This window comes from Anser brachyrhynchus, assembly GCF_964034855.1.
Source record: "Anser brachyrhynchus genome assembly, chromosome: 5".
NCBI lineage: Eukaryota > Metazoa > Chordata > Aves > Anseriformes > Anatidae > Anser > Anser brachyrhynchus.
The window spans coordinates 64673129-64686642 of record NC_137699.1 but is presented as its reverse complement, the minus strand read 5'-3'; the positions used below and the strand labels follow the sequence as shown (position 1 = coordinate 64686642).

General features: G+C 47.3%; 1 protein-coding gene across 4 annotated transcripts in view; it reads right to left on the bottom strand.

Annotated features, from left to right (window-relative positions):
• MDGA2 (MAM domain containing glycosylphosphatidylinositol anchor 2) overlaps positions 1–13514 on the bottom strand; it is a 324296-nt gene that overhangs the window by 106904 nt on the left and 203878 nt on the right. For all 4 annotated transcript variants that reach the window (XM_080592726.1, XM_080592727.1, XM_080592728.1 and 1 more), the window contains one exon: positions 6209–6502. In XM_080592726.1, the coding sequence (XP_080448852.1) occupies positions 6209–6502 (294 nt within the window). The remainder of the gene's footprint in view (positions 1–6208; positions 6503–13514) is intronic.

Sequence of the window (13514 nt, the reverse complement as noted above, 5' to 3'; positions counted from 1 at the left end):
AAAACAAACAAAAACACAACTTTTTGTTGTTGTGTCCCTCAGACGCTCCTACGAAATTCTTTGTGTATAAGACCATCTTCTACATGACCAATTGTTCAAAAGAATCAATGAGTAATTCATTTTTTTTCCCAATAACATCCATGTTTACGCTCTAACTTCTGGGGTACTCACTGCTGCTCTGTCCTTTGGAATTTCTTAGAAGGAGGAACATCTCAGGAGGTTCTATATATAGCTTTAATATTAAACAAGGGAAAATTCAAGTGATCTCATTTGCATTTACAATTTCCATGTTGCCAGTGTTTGCATATTCATTACCACTCCAGGTCATTGCCTTTGGCCTTGCTAAATGTCAAAAAGCTCCCAGTATTTCACTTTGCTGATCAAGCCATCCATTATTTCCACATACTTTTCCTGCCTTGCAACATTCAGATAAATTACACGCAAAGCCGTAATTGCTTATGTGTTATGCTGAAATTGTTCTCTATCATCTTTCACTGAGAACCTTCTCGAAGAGTTATTGACAATTGTTTTATATAAAAAGAGTTTTCCATAAGAGAGTTCTCTGGAAATGTTCTAGTCTAAGAACCAAGGACCTGGAAAATGTACCGACTTACCGGCTGGTTAATGGTAAGGACAGTGTTAGCCGTATCTGATACGTTAAACGTGTACCATGACAGGACAGATAATTTTTAGGCGCAGACAGGCAACATGCACCAAAAACCACAAAACCACACACGCAGAAAACCAAAACATTAAAAATGGCACAGAAAGATGTAAGTAGCAAGGTCCAATTCTAGTCTCCTTTAGCTTGTCCTGTCTCCCATCAGAATCAAACCCGACCTATGGAGATAGCTACTAGCCAGTGACCTGCAAAGGAAGTACTTCAGAAAGTAACAAACCAAACAGTCTAGGAATATATTGGACTATATAAACTTGCCCTGAATATTAATCAGCTTCTTCTACTCAAATGTACAATCACGAATTAAGGGAAAAAAAAAAGTATAAATGTATAGTATAAAGTATATATGTAAATAATATGAATGTAAAACATAAGATGTGGATTTCCTTTGTCATTTCAACATGCTTAAACACAGGTGTCGGTGGTTATTCAAAAATAAAGACATTGTCCCTACTCAGTTGCTTCTCACCTACAGAATTTCCTTGACAACCCCCTTTTTAATACATTTTCAAAATTTTATAGGCCAACTTGAAAATCTAGAGGGTTTCCCTCTGGAAGCTTGGCTTGCAGTGCTGATTCTCACTCGTGACACAGCATCCTTAACTCATTTACCTCTGCCCAACAATATGAATGAAGGACTTGAATGCAAGAATCTTCCTAAGTAGTGAGCTGCTGCCGTGGCCCTGGTAACACGGGGCACAGCTCCCTGGAGCTAAAGCTCGCCGTGCACTTCCCCAAAGCAGAGCCGTTTCCCCAGTCCCATCCCCTTCCTTCCCCGCCTCCTGCAGGGCTTTGCCTATCCGGCTTCCCAAGGCCGCAAGGCGTCCATGGACCCGTCTGCACGTCTCCCGGCTGGTGGCTGTGACCATCAGCTGCCCTGTCTTTTAAAAAGCTTCTCATGGTTCCCTTCCTAAATCTCCACGTCTCTCCGTGAGTTTTAAGCTCATTATTTCTAGTTCTATTTGGGATGGAGAACATTTAATTCTTTTTTGTTTTCCATAAAAAATATTTTTCATTATTAATATAATATATATTTACATATACATATTTCATCAGGCACATATTTAGACAGCCACAGATATGGCAAATTTTGAGCTGCGAAATTGCCTGCCTAAAGCATAAAAACAATTTTTCCAACCCTCACCTGCAAATAACTTCTACAATCAAAACAAAGAGGACCCAACTCTGAGCCGTCCCTGCTGATGTAAAACCAGAACAACTAATTTATGCCCCACTGATTCACTCCAGATTTGGAATGATGCACCTGAGATCATAATTCAGCCTCATATTTCTTGCTAATTAGCTCTGTTCCATTTCAAATATAATCCCTGAAGGACATTCCCCTTCAGTGTGATTTCATTAGTTGCTCAGAATTTATTACCGAGGAGGAATGACATACATAAACCAGAACCCAAACTGAAAGGGAAATTCAGAGCATCACAATGTGGTCGACTGCTCTGCCAACCAGGTTACCAGGAGATATATTTGATGTTTTAAGAGGCTTTACAAGTACTTGGAGACCAATGCATTTGGAAAACAGTTTATATTATAAACAATATTTTATGTAGCACCGAAGTAAAACCACGGCATATAAAACGCGAGCCCAAGAAGCAGCAATGTCCACTGTGAAAAATGATTCTGTCCTTCCTGCTATCATCACTTGATAAGGTACACGATGTAAACATTTGATTATATTGTACCTGATGGCATTTTTATTTCCCAAGTGTTTTCTTCCAGCAGTAAAAGCGGTGCATTTAAATTATTACTGGATTGCATCCCGTCTGCCAACAGCAGGCATTTATTTATTTATTTATTTTATCTAAATTTGCACACACGGAAATGGTCAGTGCTGCAGGCAGGCGCGGGGCTCCGAGCCCCAGCGCTGCACCTAACTCCTGCTTTCTGCTCGTTCCTTCGTGCCCTTCTCAAACTGAGCTGGGAGCAGCCACACCGAGGAGCACGTGCCTGGAGCATCCCCTCGCCCGTCCCACTCAGGGCACGGAAGCCACCTCCCAGAGACCTTCCTGGGCTCATGGCTGGAAGGCTCCCGCCTGGTGGGGCCGCCTGAGAGCGGGCACAAGCTTCAACAGGAGCTAGAGCTCCGTCTGGAGCAGCCTTGGCCACCTCTGAGCACTTTGCTGCAGGCAGCGTCCTGCAGCACCAAACGCCGCTGTGCTGTTCCCACTCCCTCGTGGGCAGCGGACATTGCAGTAACAACAAAAATCCACTCCCGCCCCTCTGGGCTTAGCTCTTCTTGCTCCTGGTGCCGTATTCCATGTTCCTAATGAATCTCTCACGGAAAAGCTAGCAGGACTCACAAAATCTAACAAACAATGAAGATCAAATTCAGCAAACCCCACAGCCTGGGGAGAGTGACAACATACCTGAGAGAAAGCAGTACAGGACAATAACAGCAATAACCGAAAGATCCAGGAGTTATTGATCAAGTCAGGGACGGCATGTCTTTCATTACTACTGCGTCCTCAGAATCTCAACTCTGCAACCTCTAGGGTAGGAAAATGTTAACTCTATTTTACAGACGGGGAACTTGGACAAGAAAAAACATCCCAGATACCCTCCTTAGGACAGGCTCCGCTGCCTTCTGTGGGTGTTTCACTCACCAAAGCCATGCAGGGGGCACAGGTGCCTAACAACCGGATCATTATGATTTTCAATTAAATTCCTCTCGTGAACCTTCTCAATTAGTCCTCAAACTGAGCACCTTTTCTGTATTTTACTGTTGAACAATCACTTCAGGATGTGACAAAGATTTTGAAGTGGACTGCACAGCACACCGACCACATCTTGTCCAGCAGACGGGGGCTAAGAGAGCTGCGTTGTCCTTTACCTCTTGTTTTCTTTTGTTTGTTTCTTGTGTGCTTTTCCCTATTAGAATTTTTATAATTTGACGGCCAACAGGAAACATCAAATGTTTTAACCATGACTTGAGGCCAAACTATGACACGGCAGAGAAAAAAGCCATTTCTCGTAGAAAAATCACAGTCTGGGATGCCAACGTCATGTTGCCCCAGCATGGTATTAAAGGGAAACGGGGGAAGAGAGAGGAACAAAACAGGAGAGAAGAGAGAAAAAGCAAAACTCTGCCTATTAAAATTGGTAGGATGAACTAAGAGTGGGTCAAATTTAAAAATATCTTTATCTTTGCATTTATCCTTAGCAATCTTTCTGAAGTTTGAACCGACCGGGAGCAGTATTTCTACCGAGAGGTTAGCCCTGTGGAGCAGAACAGTGATACGCCACCCTGGTTAGAAAGAAAGCCCTTCTCCCACAGCAGAAACTCTCCTTACACCAGAGAGGATGGGACAGTATGCAGCTACAAAGGTCCACAAACACATCTGCTCACACACCCACGTACCATACACAAATTGAAATCAATGAGTTGAATATAAAGGGAAATGTTTCATTAAATATCTTTCCCTGTTTCTAACTAATAGAAGCATATAAAAATACTATAAAATTACTGAAAATAAAGTGATTTTTATGACAATCGAATAAATACTATGCTAGTTATGGAAATGATGCTGAAGTCAATGTGAACACACATACTTTTCTCCCACAAGAAATATAATCAAAGCATTGCACAACATCTGCTTTGTCCGTTTGCCTCCAAATTGTCACTCACTGGGATCTGAATAAAGTATGTAGGAATCTGAACAAGGACAGATTAAAGAAAACTCTCATGTAAATACCTGTTATGCTTCCATTTATTATAACCATTTTCAATTTGTCCCTCATTTCTTTCAGAATACCGGAACTGTTGCTTCTAATCAAGTGCTCAGAATAAATAAAGCCAGAGCTCCTTCCTCCAGTAAAATGCAGTAAAATACCAGCAACCCGAGCACCGCATCCACCAGCTGACAGATGCTGTTGGAAGTCAGCAACAGTCGTCCCCTGGGTCCACCGAGGCCTGGCTCAGGGCCTGAAGAGGAGGAGGTGGTGGGAGGTCTGCATCCTGGGAAACAGTCCCCAGGACCCAGACCCAGCCGTCCCTTCCTCTAACATGAAATGCACGATTACCTCCTTGCTGAAGAAAATAATAGCATCTGCTTAAAAGCTTTGAAATGGAGCAGGATAAATGATGCAGAGCTTGCTGGATAAACAGGAGAGTTTCTATGACTTTCAAAGACTTGAAATAAAGCCTTCCAGGGCAAACCACGAGACACATCCCAGCTGTTGTACACAGTCATGTCAAGAGTGCTTCTGAATGCTTCTGTTCAGTATCCTCCATTGAATTGAGCTTCTGAGGATTTCAGATAAAATAATAATAATAAAAAAAGCAAAGCTGAAAATTACTGAGCTTCTCTTGACTCATAATGCTCCTAAAGACAGCGAGGAGAAAGCCCTGTTCTCTCATAGGAGTGGCAAAGGAAGGCAGTGGGGATGGGGCAGCTGACTTGTCCACGCCGCTGCTCGTGGCTTTGCTGTCTGTAGCTGCTGGAGCAGATTTACCTCCAGAGCTTTCCCCCCAGAGCCCTCACTTTAACACGAATGCCCTCCACATGTGCATCGGTACATGAACCGAACTACTCAAAGGAGCTTTCAGCAGCCAGCATCACGAGCAGCCTGAACCAGGATGTTGCAGCCATGCCGGACTCGGCACAGACAAACAGAAGAGATGATGTGCTCCGACAAAAAGATAAGCTAAACGTGCACCAGTAAGCAGCTCCGATGAAAGCATGGCAGATACCACAACACGTAATCAAGTGCATTAATATTTTGTTATACAACAGACCTTGAAAAAAACAAATCAGTTGATTACTAGCAATAACTACGTATATTGCAGTACCTCAGCACTGGAGGCCCCAAACGAGGTCAGTTGTGCTGAGCACAGAGCGCTGTTAAAGCAAATCTGCCATAACATTTGGGCATCTGAAACTGGAACAAGTGCAGGCTGCACAAGTATATAACTACTGAAAATTCCACAGACAAATGCAAGTAAACATCTTTTACACGGCAACAAACAACAGCTCATTGTTCCCCATAAGCCATATCAACTCAGGCTTTTCATTTTCCAATAATAAACACTGAACGTTTCCAAATTAATTGATTTCCTCTTAAGTTTTCCCCCCCCATTCCTGATGCTGACAGTTCACATTTAGAGTCTTAAGCAGCTCTGCAGACCTGCACGCAGATCAGCTAAGACAGAACAGCTCTTGCTCTTTTTTCCCCCTTGTTTTACACTCCCAACAAATGAGGTCAGTATCAGATCCACATTTCTAGAAGTATGTCCTCCTACCTCATGTGCTCGTTCCTGTGTCAAGAAATATAGCGCTAGGCATTGGGAAATAATCATGGCCCTACGGTTTTTTAGTATAAATGGGACTTCTATGTCATTTTTACTTCTGTATTTACATTAAAACCATGAATTCAGGGAGCTGCAGAGCCAAACAACACAGCACCAAAAATGTAACAACCATAAGACTTTCGCTGCTGTTTACTTAGGGGACAAATAAATCAACTTCTTTTTCTCAGCAAAGCCACAGGAAAAGAAAATAAGGGTCTACTCACACTGCACGATGAGCTGTACCAAGGCTTCCCTGGGTTTCACATTAAACCCGTTGTACTGACTGGTCTGGCACCTGTAGGTTCCCGTCATCTCCCTGGACACGTTCACGATCCTCAGGATGCCATCGTAGCTCTCCGTCTGCATCGCCCCGTCCGGCATCACGACCTCCTTGTCGGCTCGGGACCACAGGATGATGGGCTTGGGCTTTCCCGTCACCTGGCACTGCAGCTCGATCGTGTCCCCTTCCCGAGTGACCAGGGGGGACTTTTCTTGAGGAACAGTCAAATTGGGTGGGACTTCAAAGGAGAAAAAGAGACAGTTCAGACAATTAGTGTTACGGAAGCATCAGATGGCTTTCTCGCTTACGCAGTTGTAATCATACATCAAGAAATCATTTATACACGTAGAGCAATGCACATCGATTGCACATATCAGGAGCCACTATAATCCTACTATATTTACGAGGCAAGGTGCTCAGCTGCCTGAAGTAAAGTAAGATTTAACTGCCCCAGCTCTGAAACTCGCTCACCACCACGTGTGTGCCCCCCGTGCCAAAATGCCCTAACAGTGCTCAGCAGACCGGCCCTTTATCACCAGTAGTTACGGCTTTCCTTTTTATGGGTATTTGCAACTGAAACCACTTCTTTCTAACAGCCTGGCTGCCGATTTTACCCAGCTCATAACGGCAGAGGAAGAGCCGTGCCAATTCAGAAACCAGCTCAGAATTCACAGCCCGAAAGCAAAAGGCAGTTGGCATGTTTCTGTCACAGGAAGCTCGTTAAAGCGGTGTTTTTCCTAAGACATCTGCCTTAACAAACCCAGAAGGAAGATGTGAAGAACTGCATCCCACAGGAGTTAGGTAACTCTGTGAGCACAACACGTGGCGCCGCCGTGCCGAAGGATCCATCCTTCCACCCCCGGCAGCCTCTCAAGAGCAAGGCTTCCTAATTGCCGCCAGCGACTGATTTACCACTCCCGGCCTTGAACGACCAACCCTTGGCAGCCAGGAGAAGGCCTTGCTCACCACAGGAGAGACACTGCAGTGCAGGGAGCTCGACCAGAACAGAAATCGCTTGTCACCCCTTGCAAAGCAGCCAGTGTTTGCACGCCGGGCATCCCAATGAGTTCCCACAGTTGGTCCCCTCAGAGGCGGCTCCTCTGCCGCTGGGTTTTAGGTGATTGCATTTAATAATTACAGAGTGCTGCAAGCTCCACAGGCCTGATGAGAACAGTTTTGCCATGTTCAATTATCGTTACCATCTCATCATACCTATATTGGTTTTGTATCCAATTTCCTCCTCTCTTTTAGCACAACGCAAATCAAAGTGCCGGCGCTGAAGCTGTTCGTGCCCTCCAGATCACACGCGCTGCCTTTGGCTCTGTGGGTGCTTGGATGGGGGGGTGAAGATATGAAAAAGCCTGATTTGAACACTGCCTTCTCTCCATTTCCCTTTGTGCCTTCTGAAAGCTGGCTACTCTTACAGGTCTTCTGTCCTGAGTCACTTGGAGAGCCATGTGTTTTAAAACCAGCCCCTCCTGGGAGCATCGCCTCCCACACCGTCCTGCCCTTGAGCACCCTGTCTGAACGCCAGGGCTGACAAAATGCAGCCTGCACCAGGACTCCCATCTGCAGGCAGAATAACCAACGGCGATTTTCAGGCCTCCAGAGACAGAAATAAAAGACTTGTACCAGCGAGAAACAGCTCTGCTGGAGAAACACATCTGACAAAGCCACTAATAATCAGAGTTTATATCAGAGACTTTTGTAGGCTTCAAAATGCTGTTTTCAGCTGCTTTGAAGGTTTTAAGAACTCTACCTGAATCTGATGGGACATGCATTAGTGGAAATAACTGTTTTCCACAGGAGAGTAAAGGAAAAATTATCTTATATATATATATTAAAAAAAAAAAAAGAAAGAATAAAAGAACTGCTTAATAAAACATTCCCACATTCCCAAGATCCATTATTTGATTATTATGATCCCAAGGAGCCCCGGATCACTTGGAGAGCGATCACCTTGCAGATGCCGCTGGCGAGGAGGAGCTGCAGGACACAAGATGGCCAACCCCAGCGAAGGAGGTCCAAAGCCGTGAAAGCAGTCTTTGCAGAGGCCTCAGAAAAAAATACAGAGGGAAGAGGATGATGAAGGCAGCGAGGGACAGGACAAAAACAATGGGTCCTGGAGCTTTTGGAATCATTCTTGGTGGCAGTAACTTTGACCTTCCTGCAGACCCTCACATGCCAGCTGCCAGAAGAGGAGGCACAGCACGATGTGCCCAGCTATACAGCTCCCTCGCTGGGCTCCACGTGGTGCAGACACAGCCTGTGCCCCGCTGGGGACGGCACTCCTCAGGGTTAAGTGGGAGGCAGAAGTCTGGGAGCTGTCAGCACGCACGGTACCGGGCATCGAGGTGGCGACGTGAATATACATCCGTGGGGCTCCCACCTGCTTCTGCGCAAGGCCCCTGGGCACGGGCCCTGCAGAAGGGCTGGAGCTGCTTGGCTGTGCCAGCTTGGGCTCACCCCGCGATGAGCACAGCCAGCTCTCGGACAGGCGCTATGGTTCTCCGAGCCGTTCTGACCGGGATTCCCCACCAGCCTGCCCTTCCCTCACCTTTATTTCTACATCCCACGTTTCTGCGCTGAGGTACTCGGTGTTTGTGCTGGGCCTGCATCGGCTGGGTGCTTGTGGGGGGGCGCCTCCGCCTTCCCTCCTGAAAGCGAGCACACCAAATAGATGCCGAAAGGCCACTTTCTAAAGCAATTGATGCACAGGCTACTCTGGGAAAAAGTCACCGTTCTGGGAAGGAAAGTACAGTTTAAAGAGGTCTGAAAGCACACTGTGTACTGCCTCCCTGCAGGGCGCAAGGAGCCGCCTTCTGAACTTTTTTCCCAGCTCACCTGCTTGTGGCTTCTCAATTCTGCCCAAATACCCACTGTCCTGTCCGGGCCGCCCCTAAAACGTTTACTTTGCTCCCGGGGATTGGATCTTTGAGCAAAGCTCATCCCAGTTGTATGGATGCTGCAGGCCCCCTCCTTGGCTCTCCTCTTGCTCCCTGCCCCTCCAGGCCCTTCTAGGCCCGTTTCTGGATGCGTTATGCTGGCAGCAAGTTCCAGACTGCCACAAGAGCAATGGGTCTGCAACACAAAATCATAGTCTGTCTTAGCCTCAAATCACACACCCGGGCAAGGGCTGTAACTTCTCTTCTCAGGTGCCGGGCCAGGAGCAGGGCTTGGCACAGCGAGCACCCCTGTGCGAACACTGCCTCTGACGGCAACGCACACCAGAAGGTAAAAAAGAAAGGAGGCAGCAAAGCCAGCTTCACCTGTGGAAGCTGATCAAATCCCAGAAACAGCAATGGGATACAAATAGGTCGAGGAGCTGTTTCCCAAATACCTACAACGTTCTGGTTTAAAAAACTCATTCACTAAGCTTGTCACAGTGACCTGGGGCAGGAAAATAGCCAGGTTTAGGGTGTCCATGAGGTGGACCTAGAGAGGAAGGAGGGCAGACGTGTGTCAGTGCAACTGGGGGCTCCTAAACACTTGCCTCCCTCGCAGCTGCACTGCATGGGTGTAGAAAGGCAACGGCCTTGAGCTCTGGCTGCAGAACCCTGCCAAATGCAGGACACAGGCTGACAAGTAGAGGCGGGTGAAATTCAGAAGTTTGGACACTCAAACTATGACTCATGTAAAGAAGACACCAGGAAGAAATGGTTTCACGTGGTCACACATCGCTCCTGGCTTCTGAGAGGGAGGAGAGCGAATGGCAGGCCATGGGTCTTTGGGGCGGGGGGAACACGATGCATGCAAAAAAGATCCTGTGCAACAGTGAGCAAGTCATTCACCCTCTCCAACGCAGTTTCCTTTCTGGAGAGCAAAAGACTACTGCAAAAGCTGCACGCTGCCAAGGTAAACACCACAGGTTTTTACCTGTGGTACCTTTTTACCACCTCAAACATGAGGTTTGCAGGCAGGCTGTATCAGTACCCAACACGGAAAGATACCTCAGAATAACCTGACTCCTCCTGGGGCATTTGCAACACAATCAGCAGCCATCATGTTATAAGCCAGCCAACAGACTGTTATGGTTTACTGTATTTGTTAACATTCTTGTTACTGGAAGCAAAGAAGGAGAGAGGCGAAGCAAGGCCACCTATTAAAACAAATCATCGCAGGGGCAGTGCCGTAAATCAGAAGCCCGGCTGCAGCTTTCACGTACGGCACTTGCCTGGCAGTGCCCAGGACACTGAGCTCCCACGGGGGTGCTCCCCTGCCGCACGGCACCGCTGTGGCCCCAGGTCCCCCCTGCCGATCCCCTGCTGCCTCACCTCATTAGGAGGAAGCACGGCATCAAACCTCCACGCAGGGTTTGGTAGGCTTTCCCTTTTTATACCCACCTATTTATTTTCACAAACTTGCAGGTACTTAATTATGTCTGAGGTCTTTATTCCGCTGTCAAATTTGGCTTAAATTATCTACGGGGTCAAAAAATAATGGGGGGTGCCGTGCTGAGCACCTGCTGCCTGACAGGCGCTGGCAGCCCGACCACGCACGACTGCTTCCCACAAGCAATAAAGCCTAAAAATAAAAAAAAGTCATAAAAGAAACTCACATCAACGCAATGCCCACAGAGAAAGAAGGAAGGAATAAAAATAAAAAAGATGGTGAGAGGTAGAGACCAGAGGAGAAAATAATCACGTCCAGCGTTGCTTCCCTGCCCACGGCCCAGGAGCGGGGAGGTGCCAGGAGCTGCAGGAGCGAGGGGTGCCAAAAAGCGCAGGAGACGGGTGTGCAAGCGAGGGTGCAGGAGCCAGCAGAGGTGCCACCAAGGGGCTGGGGGCTGCCAGCGGTGCCCGGCTGCCTCTGGCTGTGCCAAACCCCGCTCCCAGCAGGTGCTGCTGTGGCACAAGCAGCGGCCGGCAGGGACTCAGCCCTCGGCTGAGGCATCAGCACGTCTCCTGCAGCACCAGCCAGAGCCTGCTGCAAATAAAGGTCAATTCTGTTCCTGCCTGCGCGGAATAATAAATTGGCTATACCCGATATCTGAAACAACAAACATCACCTTATTCATGCAGCAAGTGGCTTAAATAAGTTAATGCTCTTAGCGCTTAAACCTGTTTCCTAAAGCAGAGGGTTATCGCTTGAGAAACAAAAGCGCTGGTTACTCTGAAGTACCACTGAGTTTAAAACACGTACCGGTATCCTTTGGAAGGGGCAGAGGCACACACATCAGAGCTACTGCTGATCTATGTCCCCTCTTGGCCTTTAAATAAAATGGTCTCAGACAACCTTTGCCTCCGAAAGTCGCTGACTCACCAAAGGTCAGATGGCAGAAGTATCGCTGTATTCTTGTCCCGTTTTTTTCTTTTTTTTCTCCATTTTTTTTTAATTTTCACTGCTCCCCAGGCAGATTTGGCTGCCTGTAACGAGGGATCGGAAAGCAGGCTAAACCCTGCAGTCTGACCTGTGGTGGTACTAATGCAATTTTGTCGGATCCTTGGTCCAGCAGTCACCGTCTATGGGAGCCCAGGGACAGGACCAAAGCAGCTTGTTCAAAGAAAAAGCCAAAATGTATACACTTAATATATTTACTCACTGTGTATTCCAGGTAGATAAAATCTAGGTGTAGTCTAATCTCGATCTCTGACATCCTGATGAGCCCAGTTACTGCCCCTATTTTAAACCTTCAGATAGCTTAATTAGCTGCCCTGTGACTGCAGCAACAAAGAAGGGAAGGAAGAAGCCAGAACTTGCTTACAAGAAACCATGTGAAGGTGCAGAAGACAATGTGAGAAGGTCAGGAGGGCCTTGGAGAGATGACCCGAGGCAGACTTGGGGAAGGACAGACTGTCACTGAGCACTTCACTGGGGTTACAGCGGGCACGGGTGATGCAGGGGTTACCCTCATTTTTGTCTTTCCTTGGGAGCCTCAGGACGGAGAAGGGAAACCCCGAAGTGATGACTGCCAGCCTAAGCAGTGACGGGGATGTGGTGGCTGCTTGTGCTTGTAGGAGTTGTGGGCTAGAGTGATCGGGCTGCTTAAAATGGACTAATAACTAGTAATTACAGGATAAAGCAAAGCAAAGGAGGGTTTGAGCTGCATATCAAGAAATAATCCATACTGGGGATTACTCGGAGATAATTTCTCAAAATAAGTGTTGGAAGTCACATTGTTCAAGTAATTTAAAACCTGCCTGGACAACCAATATTGAAGAATCTACACTGGCTAGAAGATAAAGGTGCAATTATTTGCATATCCTCCTTCTCTAATATTTATGAATTTGAAGGTCTGAATCTCTAATATTAATCATCCTCTGCAAGACACATGCATTGCAGTCCCTGCCCGCGATTCACACTCCTTGTGTGATGGAGGGGTTTTGCAGGCGGGTACGAAGGACAGCCTGAGCTTTGCTACAGGACACCAAGCTGTACACAAGCTGTATTTGAGCAGGATCATTTAGCCTTTGCAGAGCAGCAAGTGACAGCTATTCAGATTCTCAGGACATCTCTGTGGACAGAGAATAAAAGTGCTCAGCCTGCCCCTGACACGTATTTCTTTTAAAAGAAGGAAGCACGTGCTGAGAGGCTCTCCAGCGGTGAGCAAAGTGGAAGAGGACCTACCAGTTACTCATGTGGAAGGCAAACTGCAAGGAAATCGTGCCTTGATTTCAAAGTTGCTTTCTCTTCTCATTGTTTCGGTTGCCTGTGTGCTGTCCTGTACCCATGCAAGGGAGAAGAGAAAGTACCACGGCCCACACTTTCTTGGGCACAAGCCAATTCCAATTGCAAGTGAAGACATGAGCAGCCACCACGGATTTCATGGTGGCACTTGCACAAAAGATCTATTTAGACAGTAAAATAATTCCAGAATCAATACTCAGCTCAGCACATCTCTAACACCTTAAAGCACCACCTCAGTCTGCAGTCAGATTCTGAAGAGGCTCTCTTTAAGCCTAGAGCATACCCAGCCAGCAGCAAATTAGCCAAAATTAGCTCTCAGTGATCTCGTGGGAGTCGTGCTGAGGAGCTCCGTGAGCCACAGGCAAGGCGAGGCGGTGAGCTGACCTCTGGAGGAGAGCGAGGAGACTCTGCCACGTGCGGCCGCCGAGGAGGACGCCTACTTCCAGAAACCGAGCTGGAGCGAGTCCACGGTGGATGAGCACATCCCACAGAAATCGGGTGTCCCGGGGGAGCCGGGAGCTGGCACCGCGAGGCTCGGAAACGCCGGCAGCACGGCAGGCAGCCCGCGGGAGCACGCAGCCAAGGAGCTCGGCTGGCCGTGCAGCAAGTTGCGCTACGGGAAG